Consider the following 18,424-nt stretch of genomic DNA (forward strand, 5'->3'; position numbering starts at 1 on the left):
TAGGTATGACCCGGCCGGGGTTCGAACCCACGACCTCCCGATCACGGGGCGGACGCCTTACCACTAGGTCAACCGTGCCGGTTTGTACCTTTAAATGACGACCTAACACTAAATCACATCTGCCATCAACAAATATTCCAGAGAATATGTACAACATGCCAATTCATCCCCCAATTTGTTGATCACTCTTTACTGAAGAATGACAGGAGATTACTTCTCTGAACAACTACTTCCTTCTTGGGCCGGCCCCTTTTGCCCCCTCTCCCTCCCCTCCCGGATGGTGATAGTTTTCTCTTTGCACCTCCCACAACAGCCGAGCTTGATGTAGAATCCCTGGCGCCAGAAGTCATTGGAAATGGATCAGAAGTCTGCTGCAGCTCCATGGCAAAATGAAAATCAGAATGTTCCGGCATTTCCCACACTGGTAAAGTCTGGCCGCACTTATCGCAAGTCATCAAGTCTTCGTCCGCAAGTTTGCTGCTGTGATGTCTCTCCTCGCGATTTGGTTCCGACTGGTTGGATCCTTCTTCTAAGTCATGGGATACATGATGGAGTGAGTCCACTGAACCTGATGTTACAGTCTCTTGTAAAAAGTTGGACGTTTCAGAACAGCTGTTCTGCGATTCCTCGCCTATTTTCTTGCTGTCCTGCATCTGGTTTGCAGAATTAAATCTGAAGGAACTGCTATCTTTCCTGTCGGTGTCTAGCCCACTGTTTGATTCACTGTCAACAAATTGAACATCGTTTTCACTGGATGTGTCATCTTCACCATCCTCTAGTGTTTGCTCAGAAGCTACAGAAGAGGAAGTTGCCTCATCGATTACCGCACAGTGTCCATTGCTGTCCTTCATCGTGCTGACAGAAGCTTCATGGTGTTTGTGGTGCAGTTGTTCTTGGCGACTAGCAAAAAAGCCCTTCTTTTTCAGCCCTGGTTCACAGTCTCTATGTAGAGCAACAGAAAAATCACTGTTACATGTTGCTGTTTCTGTCGGCCTTAGTTTCTGGGAGTTTCCAAAAAAGAAATCCAGGCTGTTTCGCTTGCCCCCGGAAGAGCTGTCACTATTTTTCTTCTGCGATGCAGAGCTGAAGTTTTGAGCAGTCTCCTGTAACTCACAGCTCTTATCCGACACAGTGTGGTTAGAACTTCCCTCTGAACTTTCAAGTCGTGTTGCCTGCGTGAAGAGAGACTGAGATGCAAGGCTGTTCGTAACTTGTGTTGACTGTGTAAAAAGAGACTGAGAAGCAAAGCTGTTTGACTCCACTCCATGACAGTCGGACACAGTCCAAAAACCCTGAGAGGAGGCTGTAAAGTCTGAAGATGATGGCGGAAGTTGTGAAGAAAAAGGAGAGGGGGGTCTCTGCGAGGCAGTAGCACACTGTGAGCCGGAGCTCCGTCTAGCGGCAGCAGAAGCAAACATGGATGAGATGTTTCTGTTGGACGCTGCCTGCTCCTCTTCAAACTTGTTGGCTGACAGTCCTAGCATGGTGAATGCAGGGCTCCTGTGGAAATACAATCTTGCTTGAATACAAAGGCAATAAGTTTGAAGAAGAGATTTACCCAGTGTCCAACCATTGCGGTAAGTAGGGTGAAGGTATGATTAGAAAATCTGAGCTAAAAACAAAAACCATGTTTAAATAAAATATTCTGAGTAAAAGGCTTGTGGCTGACACTCTTTCTCCTTGTTTTTTGTGTGCCTCCCGTAGGTATATGAACCAAACCTATGCACTAATGAGGCTCTACTACAAAGTAAATAAGTTTCATACTGGATCATTCTTCAGGACATCTATGAATGCTGCAGTATTCTACATCAAAACTTTTCTGAATTTATGGGTTTGAGAGTTGTTACGCTACCCAAGCAGAAGTCTTACCACACTCCACCAAAACAACAGTTAACTGTAAGCTCCGCCTCCTGCTTTTTGAAAATGATAAAACCATAGATCAGCACTGTATGTTGACAGTGACATAATACCAGCAGCAAAGAACCCTAGATACAAACAATGCTAAGCACACTCACCACTCTGCCTGAGCAGCTGACGTGGTGTTGATTTTAAGCAGCAGATTATAGGCAGCTTCCATCAGCCTCTTGTCATCGTAGCGATGTAGAGGGCAGGCTCGACTTCCTGTGACCTGTGTCGGCTCAGCTAGGTGCCGAAAAGACACTGTCATGGTCTTGGCTGTCCGTTTATTCTGCACAACCACAAGTTATTTGTTACAAAAAGAAAACAAAATCTTGTTAGTGTCATCCTCGTAGTGGAATACAGTGGTACCTCTCTTTACGACCCCTCTCTTTTACGGGTCCCTCAATATTACGAGCGACTTTTCTCTGACGGATTTTTTCTCCTTCTTTGTCTTAGTATTTCTCACCTCCATATTACGTCCACCTCTCTGATACGACATACGACCGTCCATATGTGGACTTATAACGACTTTTCCCAAAATTATCACGGGTTTGGTTTACTCTAACTTGTATCTCGAGTCGAGTCAGTACGCAATACGGACACAAACACGTGTTGAAATCCTGTACATGTACATCACTTCGGCACGCAAACGGCTGAAGCCATGGTTTTTCATTTCTAATCCAGGTCATTACTTTATTTTGACTAGATAAAGGTCAGTTGCCAGATGTCTGCTTCATTTTGCAAAGAACTGTGCAGGAATTCCTACCTTATAAACAGGCAAAGTTACAGAAACGTCATGAAAGTAATCCGCAGATCGAACCAAAACCGAAAGTTGTGGTGACGTCATGACATTTTGCGATGTACGTCAGCGAAGCTCGTGCACATGTGGTCTCTCTTGCTAAAAACAATGGCTGACGAACATGGTTTCGAAATCTGGAACTGTTTTTTTGTTTTCCCTGATCGGTGACCGAGTGAGGCGATATATATATATATGGGGAGATTTATATAGAACGTTATAGAACCACGCGTTCGTTTGAATCAATAAACTCTCCTCAGGCAGTGAAGTTTGAAGGTGTCAGTAGTGTAGTCTCCTAAATTGCTCAACACTGTGGACAGTCCGGAATGCAGTTATGTCCCGTGAATGAGCGAGTCAAAGTTTCATCGTGAAAACTGACGCTTTCCGCTACAATTTTACATCAGTTTCAACACACTGCCGCGGTTCTTAACATCTGCAAAGGCTTACAAGTCTTTGAAACAAGCCTTTGGGACACTTCTTTGTTTTTAACCAAATCTCTGCATGACTATGATTAGAATCTGGTATCGAGATCGATGTGCATGCTTTGGGACCGCATACTTTCGTTCGACCTCAGCGTGTTTTAATTTGCAAACCCTTAACCCACGAGTAGTTACGGGGCTTCATTAAACAAGCAAGACAACTATGTGTGGGTAAATAATTGAATAGAAAACTGTTTACCATAATCATTTAAGGAAAGAATAACATTACTTTGTGGGTGGCATCAATCAAAACGCCCATGTCATTCCTGATCATTGACGGACCCGGACATAAACCAATCCTCCATGTTACGACCCCTCCATATAACGACCGAATTTCGGTTACATTTTCAAAGTCGTTATAGAGAGGTACCACTGTAGTTTCAGAACGACAGGTATTTGAATCATATTCTTCGTCCAGCTCTTTTTTTTCATATTAAATCTCTTTAAATTAATCAGCTTTGTCAAGTTTCCCTCAAGTATAAATATCTCGCACACATAAATCTACATGCTTTCTTCTGGTACAAATCAAACAAACTACAAAAAAGAGTCAAATCCAAAAGAAAAACATGCACACTTACTGTTTCTCTGTCTTTGCGCAGTCTTTCGTTGACTTCTTTAGCTAATTCTCCAACCCAGAACTTGACCTGAATAAAACAAAATTTAAAAGCCACATGAAAAGGCTACAAGCAGACATATATAATAAACATTTACAACAGCGAGTTAAACATAGCCTGTTGATGCTTTAGCCCACAACACAGACCCAAAAAATAATACCTAATTTGAACCTCAAAATATATTTTATACAAAGGCACAATTGTTCAATTTGCTTACAGACTATACAAAGGACAATCTGAACACAAACCTGGATGAATGTGTCGCCAAAGAGCTAGGGCGTCTATGTTTTTTTCTGAGATCATCTGGATTCTGCTTCACGCTTATTTCAACAAAACAGATGAACTTTCTTGCTTCAACGTACATCAAAAGAAATTGAAATGGCTTCTCATAAATCAGCTTTAACTTTTTCACGCCACCTCTCCCCTTAACACCTTGAATATATATATAGATACCCTTCATACCTTTTCCTTGGTGTCGAGTCTTTCTTTTCCACGGAACATCTTGCTGCAGCCGATGGACTTGGCCAGTTGTCTGGCCGACACAGGCTCATACTCTAACCCTCGACATGCCTGGTACAGCCACAATCTGTCAGAGGAAGACATGAACTTCAGTTTACATTAATACATTTTCCTCACAGCAACATCAGAACAGAAGGAAAAACACTGTCAGCATGTGCAAACAGCAAGGAGACAGGTACAGCTACGTTTCCTCTTCAGGCAAGCGAGACATTTGACATCTACAGTGTAACCCACTTTTGACAACCTCCAACGATTTGAACAAATCAGGTCTTAAAAAGGAGGGAGTCTTAAAATGGAGGTCAATTTACAGAGGTTATGAACAGAAAGTCTGAAAAAAATGAGGTCTTAAAAGGGAGGGGGTCTTAAATTGGTGGGTCTTAAAAGGGGGTTCCACTGTATATGGATGACCTCTGCACTTCAGCTCAATCTGCCAACATTAAAGGTACAGCCCATTATGCGTGTTCAACAGCACTTACGCTGTACCGTCTCAAACCCCCAATGCAGCCTGTGGACATGAAAGCACGCAGCACACAATACACACTCAACATCACTGACCCTGTCTTGTCCCCGAAAGACGTCTGCAGGCGCTGCATGGTGAATGCCTTCAGGTCCCCCATCATCTCCACACCCAGTTCCTCCATCAGGGTCTGACCCAGCTTGCCACCAAGGCTGCGTCTAAAGAAAAAATGAAGACGCGATCAGAAAGATAAATATATAGATGTGAAGTGTTCAAAACTAGGTATGTACAGGCAAAGACAAATGTAGTGCCAAAGTACTCGGAAATCCAAAAACAGGATGACTGCGAATGTTCCAAAATTTAGAATCAAAAATCAAGAATGGTAGGTTATTGGAACGTTTTATTATTGACAAAACGCTAATGTTTTGTTTTGTCAATAATTAAACTTTCCAATAACTTACCATTCTTTTTTTTTTTTTAATTCTAAGTACTCAGAGTTTGACAAGCAGAAAAAGAAATATGCATGTAGACTTGAGGTATTGACAACAGAATAAGTAGGAATAGAGAAAATACAGATAAACAAGGAATATGGGGAAATAACATAGCAATTGTAGGCCCAACCCAACACGCGCAGTTTTTCCTACAATTTTAGAGTGCCAGTCAGACGTCGCGAAACCCTTCCCTTTTCCTCACACCCGTGTTGTTCTGGATCACCAGGCTTCTGCATAGATTTGTTAGACCAAAGACTGAGTCTTGATCTGGCTACTCTCCATTTCAAGCAAAATTGATCTGACAGACTGATAACATTATGCAAAAGATCAGAATCTCACTGGACATTCAAGTGCTCAGTGAAATTAAATGCAATCAATAACCAGCGACACCTACACTTTACGCAGCGGCAGCCTGGAGAAGATAGTGTCGACAGAGCCGTGGGACAGGATGGTCTGCTTGTTGGGTTTGTGCAGACCACACGCCAACTTGGCCAGCATCTGTAACCACACACATGGCTTCTCATTAATCACGCTTTTAGACATCATATTAAAGGGAAATTACACATTCACATGACTCTTTGATAAACTCTTACTTTATTTTTGATAAGGCATCAAAAAAGAGGACAACACCAGCACAACACATGCGCTATCCTTTACACTCTTACCTTGTTGTGAGCAATGCCAGCAGAGCAACGAAAGCCAGTCTGCTCAAAGACGGCTGCCCTCATTTCTTCCACAATGACAGCAGCCATGGCCAAGAGGCAATCACCGGCATTAGTTTCTTCTGAGTCAAAGGTCTTTGTCAGCCAGTCTCTTGTCCTCTGCCGCATCTTCTCTTCAGCTAAAAACAAACCAGTTGCAGTGATAAAAATGATGTTGATAAGTATTTTTTTGACTTCTCTCGAATATAACTGACATGTAGTCGAGTGCCACCACAAAAAGGAACCCGTTTCTGATCTGTGGTAAAAAGTCAGCTGATGACAAGAGACATTGACCTACACAGGCAGACACACACATTCATACAGAGAGACATTTGCATAAAATGCATGCATCTTCCCCAAATACCAGCACACACACACACCAAGCATCACAAACTCACATCATTTGAATACACATGCTCAAGTGTCCAAAGCCTTACACATGACGATGCACTGAGACAAGCAACACACCTTTGGCTTTTTTCTCCTTTTCGTCCTCATCTGCTTCTTCGTCTTTTTTCTCCTCTTCCTCCTCTTCTGCCCATCCCTCCACAAAGGTGTTAGGCAGACTGTCAATGGTGACACCCCCAGATCCTGCTGCTTGAAGCCTTTCTTCAGCTTCTTTAGTGACATCGAGATAAGCTTCATCGATGCTGGCTCGCTCCACACAGTTGCTGAACTGACTCATCACTTCAATCACCTCTGCTCCAGCCTCCCTGTATCTGAAACATGGTGAGGTTATCTCATGATGAATGGATCTGCGTGTAACACCTGACACAAAGTCTGAGATAAACTTATTGTTATCTGAGATACTATATATCATAGAATAGATTCATATGTTCCGAGCAATGATGAAAGATCAGATGGACAAAGGGAGGGAAGCATGTCCCAGCACAAAAAAAAGGGGGAACAAATGTAAGCCAGATTATACAAATCATATATGTTCCAAGACACTGATTTGAGTTCATTCCTAATCCTATGCCATTTAACCCCTTCCTGTGCTTCTCTTGCTTCGTTTCTTTTTCACTGAAAATAAAATAAATGACTGAATTCTTTACTTGCAATTGCATCTCTGACAAGTGACACTGTAAACACATATATATTTTAAGGCAAAGGGAAATATCACTCACTTGGTAAGGTCTGCCTTGCCTCTCACTTCAGGCACTCTGGCGAACTTGATGTCTGGACATACTTTCTTGGCATCATCACCCATCATGTTGCGTGTTACACCAAACGCCCGTGCCTCATAGCCCACTGCGATTATGCTGAAAGTGAAAGTGAAAGACATGTAACTGTGATCATTATATTATAACCAAACGATCATGAATTACTCCCCAGTGTAGCAATCAATTTCAGACTTAAAAGAGTTGTATCTCAGCAGTGAGAACACTATGAGTGACTGAGCACTGAAGAGATGGGGTTTGCTATATATCAGGATTAGGCGTCAAAACAGTTTGATCTGGATCTGGTTCTTTCCATCTTTGTCAGAACTGAAAAAAAGTACTTCTTTGATCCCAGTCAATGCCTTATGCGCTGCAGTTTGGCGATGAATGTTGTTTCTTGAACATTAGTGACACAGTGAGCTGCTCGCATGCAACTACTGTCAAACTTGTCTATAACGACCACCTAAGGTGCAGACTAAAAGTGGTGGTTATATAAACAGGGGGTCACTATGGAAAGGTCTTCTTCATATTGAGGGAATCCCTATTCAGGGCAATTATACTCACTGGTTGGTGCGCCTAAGGTTCCTAGAATGAAAGGTGGGCAGGTGGTCGTTATCAAGAGGTGGTTACCAGGGCAGGTTTGGCTGTACTAATACCAATTACTAAGTAACAACAATGAGGGCGCTTACCCTCCCCCTCTGTAGGTTTTGTACTGCACCACAGCACACGGTTTCCCTTTCAGAGAGGGGTTCAGTCTCTGCTCCACTTGAACGTAAAAACAGTCCATGTCGACAAGAACCACAGCACGTTCCATACTGCTCCAGCACAGTTTCTGTTTTCGAGGAGTAGATTAAACTGCCTAAGAATTGGATCCTGTCAGAGCAGACAAAGTTTTGTGCTTCAAGTTTCGCTCCCAAACCACGGAACCGGAAGTTTGCTTGTTTATGTTCGTGCGCATGCGCATGCCAGAGCAGACGAAAGAAGATGGACGATCTTCAGGCACTGTCGTATTTTTCCTCTTTGGCGCATATTTCTCGGAGAGTAGCCTTTCAAGAAAAGTCTCTGATAAAATATCTCGGTAACAAATGGACAGAATATACGCCGGAACAACAAGAAGAACTCTTGGATGATTTGTGTGTACCACACTTCATCCGCGACGAACAGCCCTCGGTTGCAGACGACGAGGACGACGACCAACCTCCCTGTTGGCCCGTCCTCAAACTGCCATCCGGAGAAAAGATCATCGTGGATGAAAACGATGTAAGAGTTTCTTCGCGCGTGTGTGTGTGTGTGTGTGTGTGTGTGTGTGTGTGTGTTTTGAGAGTTGTTTGGATGATCTCTCTTCCCTTTAGTCTCTGCATGGGGTCCTCCCTTCCCCCTTTTGTCTCTGCATGGGGCCCTACCTTCATACCTCCACCCCCACCACCCACCCCCCCCCCTTTCCCCCCCTGTGGTCATTCAGCCCCATCCCGGTTCCACTGACTGACTTAATTTTGCAATCTGTTCGACCCGATTTGCAGTGTTTCTTCGATGGTGCATGGTGGTTTATGATGTATTACTGCCATCTATGCTGTTAAGTTTGCACATCAACATTCATAATTTTTAAGTCATATGAGTCTTAATATGACTATGCAGAGTATGACAATGTGTTCAGAAAATAACGTCATTGGCATAATGCTTGTGTTCAGCATCATTAACTGTAATGCCTGTTTCAATGTGTGTAGATCTGGACCTGGAGAGATGAACATTCAGGACCCTTCTCCTGGAAATCAAGGGTAAAGTATTTTTGGTTTCGTGTCTGTCTGTCTATCTGCCCACATGCACAGTCATATGTGAATGTATGTGAAACTATCTGCAAGAGAGAAAAGGGGTAGAGAGTGTACAGTGTGTGTAAGAGCACCTGGGCAATACGTGTGTACACCTGATACTGTGATAGTGACTGTTGTGGAGATCGCTAGATACCACTGGAATCGAATGGAAGGATATAGAACATTATAGAACTTACTTTGATTTAGTGCGCAGTCACTCATGACGTAAGCGTAGACGCTCATCGAACAGATGGAACTGTGTAGATCTAACCAGATTAGTGTCGATGTTTCCCGAATATTCTCGTATGTCCATTAACTATATAAGTAGGGCTGCGCACACGTATTGTTGTTCTTTACCAGTCTTGCACTTGTTCTTTCTTACACTGTGCTGAGAGATATTGTCACCGTTGTTCCAGCTGTTAATAAATCTACAGAACCTACACAAATCGTTGTGTCTCCTTTGCGACTGAGAGTGACGAAAGGAAAAACACGACAACTGGCGTCGCCGACAGTTACTTCCCTTGTCTATTCGGAGTGACTTATTACTGCAAAATGACGGAAACAGAGCAGCTGATAACGCTTCTAAGGGAGCAGTTGGAGCAACAGCAACGCCAGCACAAGGAAGATATGGAGCAACACATGCACCAGATGGAGTTGATGATGAAAGTGTTCAGTGGTGCCGCAGCTTCTGCCAGGGAGGAAAGCTACGACGATCCGAGTGCTTCGAATCTACGTTTTCCCATTACTACACAGGCAGCTGCAATCCCATCTTTTGTTGCGTTTGATGCAACATCGGAACTGTGGCCTGACTACTGGTCAAGATTTTGCACGTTTGTGGTCGCCAACTCCGTGCCGGAGCAGCGCAAGGCTCAAGTTTTCTTGACGAATCAGACTGCTACGGTCTACAAACAACTGGCAAATCTGGCTACTCAGCAAAATCCGCCCAAGGACATCAACAGTTTGACAATGGACGAAATTGTCAAATTCATGAAAGAACAGTTCGACCCGAAACTCTTCTTAGTGCGTGAACGTTTCAAGTTCTGGAGTGACATGAAACGGAAGCCAGGCGAAACTCTCCAGGAGTTAGCAGCGCGCATACGCCAAGACGCCGCTACCTGTGACTTTCCTTCGATCAAAAACCCACAAGACGAAGCTCTGAGACAGAGATTCATATGTTCTGTCAACAATGAGGCTGTCTTAAAGGCTCTATTCAAGATCAAGGACACAGAGCTGGATTTCGCACGTGCTGTCCAAGTCGCGATTGAGACTGAAGACGCAGCGAAGGTTGCCAAGGAAACTGTCTACGGTTCCAAGACCATGCCAGTCAACAAGGTCCACCAGAACAAGACTACGGGTCCACGAAAGAACCACAAGCAGTCTAATTCCACAGACAGGAAGTGCTACCGATGTGGAAAGGCCCACAAAGCAACAGACTGCCCCTACAAAGAAGCCAAATGCCGATACTGTGACGTCACAGGACATTTGGAAGCTGTCTGTAGAAAAAAGCAACATCAGAATCGGGAACGACATTCCCAGGCTTCCGTGAAGAGAGTCACGAAAGCAGAGCTTGTCAACGCGATCCTCGGTGAAGTTCCCCAAGATACTCCTAGGTTGGATGTACCCATAACAATCCAGGACCGACAGTTCACCATGGAACTGGACACCGCAACTACGGGAAATTTTGTTTCTCTTCCGGTCTGGAGACAACTAGGAAAACCGAAGCTGGATGACGTCACACATCGTTACGAGTCTGCCAGCAAGCACGACCTGCCCGTGCTGGGAACTTTCATGGGCCAAACCAAGGATCCAGTGACTGGTAAGCAAAGCTCAATTCCGTACATCGTCACCAAGATCCCTCATCTGAATCTGCTAGGACGCAACGCAATCCAGACTCTGGGAATTTCTGTGGACAATGCTCTAGGACTGAGGAGCATAGAGAGTCACGCAAAGAGTGAGGGTGCAAAACCTACGCATCCAGCGACCTCCAACGCGCCTTATGCTGCCCTGCAACGAGATTGTCACAGACTGTCTGATAAATTCCCAAATCTCTTCAAACAAGAATTGGGATGTCTCAAGGACTTCGAACTGGACGTGAAGTTCAAGTCTGATGCGAAGCCGGTTTTTCACAAGGCACGTCCGGTACCTTTCGCTCTTCGTGATGACCTCGCCAAAGGCTACGAAGAAGGCATCGCCAAAGGAGTCTGGAAGCCAGTCCAGTTCAACGAATACGGAACGCCAGTGGTACCAATTCGTAAGGCACAAACCTCGGGCACCCTGAAGCCCAAGCTACGGATCTGTGGTGACTACTCAGTGGGCATCAATGATCAGCTTGAAGATCACCGTCATCCATTGCCACTCCCAGAGGAACTGATGCAGAAGCTAGGAGGTGGATTCGGATACACCAAGATCGATCTTGCTGATGCCTACAACCAGATCAAGCTGGCACCAGAGAGTCAACGCAGGCTAGCCCTCAGCACTCACCGTGGGGTACTCCTGCAGCAACGACTTCCTTTCGGGATAAAGTCAGCACCTGGTTACTTTCAAGAGATCATGGAAAACCTGACCTGTGATCTACCTGGTGTTGCCGTCTTCCAAGATGATATACTCGTCAGCGGGAAGGACGCCAACGACCACCTGAGCAACCTGGAACGTTTGCTCACTCGTCTGAACGACAAAGGACTCAGATGTCGTCGTGAAAAGTGCGAGTTCGCACAAGCCAGTGTGGAATACCTTGGACATACCTTATCGGCCGAAGGGATCTCCAAAGGATCGAAGGTCGAGGCAGTTTTGAAAATGCCAGCCCCTACGGACGTCTCAAGCTTGAAGTCTTTCTTGGGCTCAGTTCAGTTTTACGGGAAGTTCATCCCTAACCTGGCCAGCATGGCAGAGCCGCTCTACCGCCTGACGAAGAAGGCGAACCCCTGGAAGTGGGGAGATGAGGAACAGGCAGCATTTGAACAGTTGAAAAATGTGCTTTCCTCGGATCAAGTTCTGGTACACTTCGATCCAAACAAGACTTTGGGACTAGCTTGTGACGCGTCCAACGTTGGAATTGGAGCAGTCCTATTTCATCGCTATCCAGATGGAAGCGAGCGCCCAATCGCCAACGTGTCCAAGACTCTCACGGCTGCAGAAAGGAACTACAGCCAAATCCACAAGGAAAGGATCGACACTCTGCTGCCCTCGCCAGCCCACATCGCTCAGGGCAAGCAATCCAAGGAGGCATCCAAGTCTCAGATGACTCCAGACTTGAAAGCTGTCGTCAAGGTAACCAGACAGTACAAGGCCGGAGATCCTGTGTATGCTCTGTACCATGGACCTCGCCGAGACAAACAACCCCGATGGGTACCAGCAGTCATCAAGAAGTCTCTGGGTACTCGCTGCTTCAACGTCATGGTCATTCCTCATGGTCCAGTATGGAGACGACACTGGGAACAGCTACAGCCACGCTACACCACTGAGGAAGACAATGAACCTGGTGAGGAAGTGGACACTGTTTCTGAACTTGTAACAGATCACCCCATGGAGATCTTGGAAACTGTGCCACAAACTCGGAGACAGACCAAACCCAAAGGTACTCCATCCGTTCCAGAGTATGGACCAGACAATCCAAGACGGTCAAAGAGAACACGCAAACCCACAGAGAGACTTTGCTGTTGATGCTTGAGGAGTAGCATCAGTTTAGGTGGGGAGGTGTTGTGGAGATCGCTAGATACCACTGGAATCGAATGGAAGGATATAGAACATTATAGAACTTACTTTGATTTAGTGCGCAGTCACTCATGACGTAAGCGTAGACGCTCATCGAACAGATGGAACTGTGTAGATCTAACCAGATTAGTGTCGATGTTTCCCGAATATTCTCGTATGTCCATTAACTATATAAGTAGGGCTGCGCACACGTATTGTTGTTCTTTACCAGTCTTGCACTTGTTCTTTCTTACACTGTGCTGAGAGATATTGTCACCGTTGTTCCAGCTGTTAATAAATCTACAGAACCTACACAAATCGTTGTGTCTCCTTTGCGACTGAGAGTGACGAAAGGAAAAACACGACAGTGACAGTGACATACAAGTTTCTGCTATTATCGGAAAATGAAGGCAGTTCAAGGTGTCACCTTTACCACACCATGAAAAAGATTGGCAACTCTGCTGAAGTGGTGGCAAAGTTTTTAGGGATTTGAAATATTTTAAGCTTTTCACAAAAAAATATCCCTGTCTGTGCATGAATATAATCACTTGTGTACATGTGTGCTCAAGTGCCTATTTGTGCATAATGTGTATGTGGGAGTGTTCTGACAAGAGTATAATGTTTTTATTTTTTGTATGCTTCATCATATGTATGTCCGCAGATGTTGACTGATACGAATGTCTCTTACAGAGTCAGCAAGACTTGACCATTCTGGACCTGGAGCCAGACAATCTTACTAAGTCATATGGGAGGAGCCACAAAGCATCAGAGTCAGATGATCAAACACCGCCAACCAATACCGTCTCTCAGAAGCATTTTGTGCCGAACCATGACTCCTGGACGCATGCAGTCTTGGAGGACTACTTTGCAAATTGCTTGGTAGAGGTTCAGACCCCAGCACACACCCCTTCAAGTCCTCAGAGTCCTGTAGAAAGCCCAACTGAAGAGATCAACGCAGGGTTTGAAGGAAGCGTGGAGGATCTGTCTCCCCCGGCAACTCCTGCTCATGCTGCTGTCCCTCGGAAGCCTGATGATGGAGGCAGTGTTTCCAGAACTGATGTCCAGACACCTAAATCAAAACCCAAAATCCATAAGACACCCTCGCCAAAGAAGCTGCCCCACCCTGGCATCACCAAGAAAGACAACAAAGAGGACACAAGCCAACAGCTTCTTATCATTGACAAAAGAGATGAGGAAAGACACGCTTTCACCAACCCAGCTATGGAGGTGGAATGGTCTAACTTTGTCGGTCAGTCATCTACTGATCCTGAAGACGAGATCTCCGTGGACGCCGAACCCCAAGACCTGAACAAGTCTTCCTCCTCTTCCAAAGGTCAGCGGCAGTCACCATTGCCGGTGAAAGAACCAGCAGCTATGGTGATGGATCGAGGTGGTATAGGAAGCGGTGGAGAGGAATCGGTGGAGGGCACACCAGATCACACAACACAGCTGTTGAAGTCATCAGCGGTGGTGGTGGAGGAAGAGGAGAAGGAGGAGGTAGTATATGTTGTGGAAGATGGTGCTGGTTCAGTCAGTGTGTCATCCAAAGTGGTGGTGAGTGTCGCTTCTTTGTATTCTTCACTCTTGTGTACTCTATTACAGTGGTACCTGCGATGCAAGGTGTCTCTGATGAGGGGGCAACTCCCCTTAAAATTCATTTTCTGTGATCCCTTTAAACAGGGTTCGTACAGGTCATGGAAAACCTGGAAAGTCATGGAATTTGATTTTTAATTTTCCAGGCCTGGAAAGTCATGGAATTTCAATTCAAGTCATGGAAAGTCATGGAATTTAACAAAAATAAGAAAGAAAGAAAAATTAACCTTTAGCACGCCAGCGGCAATTTTCGTTGCCCAGCCATTCCCCCCCCCCTTCCCCCTGCCAGCCAGCAGCGATTTGCGCCGCCAGCACAAGGCTTGTTCGTATGACCAACTTCTCATTCGTATTTGCATACGAGAATAACGGTATTTTTAACGGCACTTGAGCCAAAGCGAGGCTCACTTCCTTCCGTTATCTCGTCGTGTTGTCTGCGCTGCATTTGAGTCGGTTTCGTTGAAGTTTTCTGCTTTTGTTTTTGCATCGATAAAGTACTTTAGCGCTTCGACAAGCAAGATGGAGGATGATGAGTTTGAAACTTTCTTTCGAGTTGTTTCTTGACAACAAAAAGTATGCGGAATTGGAACGAATTACCGAGGAAGATCTTCGCAATGAACTGTGTATCGCGGTGAAAAAAATGACAGTTCGTCAAGTCACAGTGACGGTTACAAAACGGAATTTACGAAAGTGCAGATGGATACAAACAGTGGCTGATCCAGTTCAGTGAAATGACAGGACCAGCAAACATTACCGATAATCTGACTGCTTGACTTGCTTGTCGAAGAGACACTGTGTAGAAACTGACTCAAATTCAGTGCAAAGCAAGCCAGTGTCAAAACTGGCAGTGACAAGACGTAAAAAGTTTGCGTGTTCGGAAATGGCGACCTGTGGATCTAGTCATGGAAAATGTTATTGAGGCTCATGGAAAGTCATGGAAAAGTCATGGAATTTTGTTTCTAAAAACCAGTGGGGACCCTGTTTAAATATTATCTTGACCAAAATACCCTTGTTGTGACAGGCCACCTGCAATGTCAGTACACTTTCAGCTGGTTCCAAAAGTGTCCTTTCACCACAGGTATCACTGTAAATCACTTGCACACAGGGTGTTCTCTTGATTCTGAACAAAAATCCAGTTTCATGTTTGTGTAGTAATATCTGTTGAAAAATTTGTTTTGGAACCTAACTGCACATAATGTGAAGTAATCAGGAACGATCTAAGAAAGAATTGGTCATTAAGGGGAGGAATTCGACAGTGGAAGTTTTTTAAGTTCTGTAAGATTTCTTCATTCAGTCACAATAAAGAGAATTGCAGTGTCTCAAAGAAAATGAAATTGATAGCGAAACCCTTTATTAATTCCAGTGTTTCGGGTAAAATTAGTTAAGGATTACATCTTTGACAAAGACATTGAAATAGATACTGGAGCTTTATATTCTAAAAATGATTTCAGTTGCATTCTGTTTCGATGTATTACTGGTCACTGAATATTAGAACAATTGCAATATTTGTACAGTTGTGGATTTTAACATGTAGTAACAATAAATGTTTTTGTTTCTTTGCTACAATTCAGCTCATTTAAAATGAAAGACTTGTAGGCTTACAAAGCTGTCTTCTCTCAGGTTCTGTAAGCATACATAAAAAGCATATCTGTGCTTCTCTGTATTTGTGAATATGTACTTGTAGTGGAAGTGAATTGTGGTGGGTGCAAATAATGAAGCTTTTGTAAAATTGCCCGTCTTGTTTGCTTAGCTTTAGCACTACATGTAGCACTAGTCAGTTTCGGCAGTGTGTATTATGAGGAATATGATGGCCGGGTGACTACTTCTGGCGATATATCACATGTGATGTGCATATAATGTGGGGGTTTTTCAGATGATTTTTTTGTATGCTATACATAAAAATCGTATTGCTGTAGTTGGTGCATGTTTCAATAATGCTGCTTCATAAAGCATGAAAGTTCTCACGGAGAGCATGCAACATATTAACAGAGAAAAAGTTTACATAGAAGAGGTTGTTAAGGATTAAGAGAATTAAAAATCAACTAAGGCTTACCATTGATACAAAAATCACTTATGCTTTTCTTTTCTTTTTTTGTGTCTAGATTTGATCTGTACAAAGAGTAAAAGCAAAATGCTTTGGTGCGGGGGTAAAGGTATTAAACAGTTTTAAGTTTTCATGTTTTACTTTTAGGCCACACTAACTATGTAAAACCTAAAATATATGGGTGATTAAATATTTTTTTAATATATATAATGATAGTTGATTAATAATTCGTATCATATTATGTATTAGATAGTTTAAATCCAGTTTTGATACTAATGAAGCGATACTGTATAATTCATACATTCTTGTTTTGTAAAGTCTCCTTGCCTCATGCTTCAGAACTCTCTGCTGTAATTTTTATGGTACCGTAACTGTTTCAATGTTTGTTCTGCAGCTATCACTTTGGTTGTCTGCGACTCTGTATGATACTACATGTACACCGAGTCGTCAAGTGCACAGTTGACCTCACATTGTTAGCTACTTTCTCTGTTTGATAGTTGGTTGTGTTTTATTGTTATTGTTGTGTGTGTGTGTATATTTTGTGTACTCCTGTACACATCTTTGTGTGTGTGTGTGTTTATCACGATGTGCCTGTCTGTCTGTCTGTCTTGGTCTGACTATCTAAGAGAGAGAGTTTTCTCAGTTGCAACATTCACCAACATTTGCTTAACCCAGCTTTTTCTCTTTTTTTTTCAGACTACACCAGATGATTTGGATATGAATAGTCTTCGCTCAGGATTTGATTTCCTGGACAACTGGTGATGAACATAGCTGAAAGAGTTATTAGAATAATAAAACTATAGCTTCACTGGGTATTGTTGCTGCTAGTTCATTGTCTCGACACAGCAAGACTGGATGCAAAACATTTGATCATTAATGCTGCCGCATTAAGATGAAACAATAGTTTCACTGGACATGCTGCTGGTTTATTGTCTGAGCCCAAATTAACAACAGGACTTTTTGCACAACACTTTAACGATGGTGGTGCAGCATTTGTACTTAACGAAAGTTTAAGATTGGTGTTGTTGTTATTTTGGTTTGTCCCGATGAATTCCAGTGGATCTGCTAGCAGTAGATAGAACAACTGATTGAATCTCCTCTAATACTTGACTGGCTGCACAATGAAAGTGAAACAGTTAACAGTGTAAATGATGTATGTTGTTGTGGTATTTTTGTGCTCCCTTTTACATTCCTGCAATTCTTTTCATTCCTGAGCTAGGGCGGGGATGTAGCTCAGTCGTTAGCGCGCTAGATTTGTATCCCGTTGGCCGCTGTCAGCATGAGTTCGTCCCCACGTTCGGCGAGAGATTTATTTCTCAGAGTCAACTTTGTGTACAGACTCTCCTCGGTGTCCGAACACCACCCGTGTGTACACGCAAGCACAAGACCAAGTGCGCACGAAAAAGATCCTGTAATCCATGTCAGAGTTCGGTGGGTTATAGAAACACGAAAATACCCAGCATGCTTCCTCCGAAAGCGGCGTATAGCTGCCTAAATGGCGGGGTAAAAACGGTCATACACGTAAAAGCCGTGGGAGTTTCAGCCCATGAACAAACAAACAAACAAATTCCTGAGCTATCTTTTGCAATATGCTTGGTTCTCCGCTTTGTCTTCAGTTCCACACTTATTGCAACTTTTGCAGTTTTCTTGTGAAGTGTACTACATTTAATATTAAATTTATATTAATTTTTCATTCCATTGAAATACAAGATTAGCCCCCAAAAATTGTGAATGAGGTATTTTAATTTGTGCAATAGTGATGCTGCGTGCGTCTTGTAATGCAATTGGTAATGGAAAAGGTAAGAACAGTAATTTAATTATTTATTGCAATCATTTTAGTCATCGCTCAGTGAGGAACACAATGGCATAACTAAACCTGAAGAAAAATGAAGGAAAAACTCAATACTTTACACTGTGTTCAGGGGAAAGAGAGATAGGGTGTGTTTGTGAGCCTGCATGTGTCTGTGTCTGTGTGTGTGTACCTGCTATAAATAAAAACAAGGTTTTAAATGCATATTGCATGCTTAATAATTAAGTCAAGTTAAGCATTTATTTCATTTATCAAGTTAGGAAAGGTTCAGTTGAAATATTTTACTGACTTTGAAGATGATATGACTGAGTATCGCTGTGTTTTGTTGATGTAAAAGTAAACAGACATGCATACAAACACCACTGC

At 43.5% G+C, this 18,424-nt stretch overlaps 2 protein-coding genes and 1 long non-coding RNA gene across 3 annotated transcripts in view; 1 reads left to right on the plus strand and 2 right to left on the minus strand.

The window, feature by feature from the left end:
• LOC138953818 (uncharacterized) overlaps window positions 1-18,424 on the minus strand; it is a 455,396-nt gene that overhangs the window by 69,192 nt on the left and 367,780 nt on the right. The window lies entirely within an intron of this gene.
• Window positions 90-8,022, minus strand: LOC138953717 (DNA polymerase eta-like). The gene is made up of 10 exons (XM_070325607.1): window positions 7,806-8,022; window positions 7,084-7,218; window positions 6,425-6,675; window positions 5,921-6,096; window positions 5,650-5,753; window positions 4,863-4,982; window positions 4,251-4,374; window positions 3,753-3,818; window positions 2,016-2,188; window positions 90-1,500 (listed from the first exon to the last, which is right to left on the minus strand). Exons 1-10 carry the CDS (start codon window positions 7,928-7,930, stop codon window positions 183-185), a joined length of 2,592 nt encoding a protein of 863 aa, XP_070181708.1. The 5' UTR covers window positions 7,931-8,022; the 3' UTR covers window positions 90-182.
• On the plus strand, window positions 8,067-18,420 carry LOC138953720 (uncharacterized protein C1orf198 homolog). The gene is made up of 4 exons (XM_070325609.1): window positions 8,067-8,376; window positions 8,841-8,891; window positions 13,305-14,168; window positions 16,945-18,420. The coding sequence occupies exons 1-4, from the start codon at window positions 8,101-8,103 to the stop codon at window positions 17,008-17,010; spliced, it is 1,257 nt and encodes a 418-aa protein (XP_070181710.1). The 5' UTR covers window positions 8,067-8,100; the 3' UTR covers window positions 17,011-18,420.

Source organism: Littorina saxatilis, linkage group LG17 (assembly GCF_037325665.1).
Source record: "Littorina saxatilis isolate snail1 linkage group LG17, US_GU_Lsax_2.0, whole genome shotgun sequence".
Taxonomy (NCBI): domain Eukaryota; kingdom Metazoa; phylum Mollusca; class Gastropoda; order Littorinimorpha; family Littorinidae; genus Littorina; species Littorina saxatilis.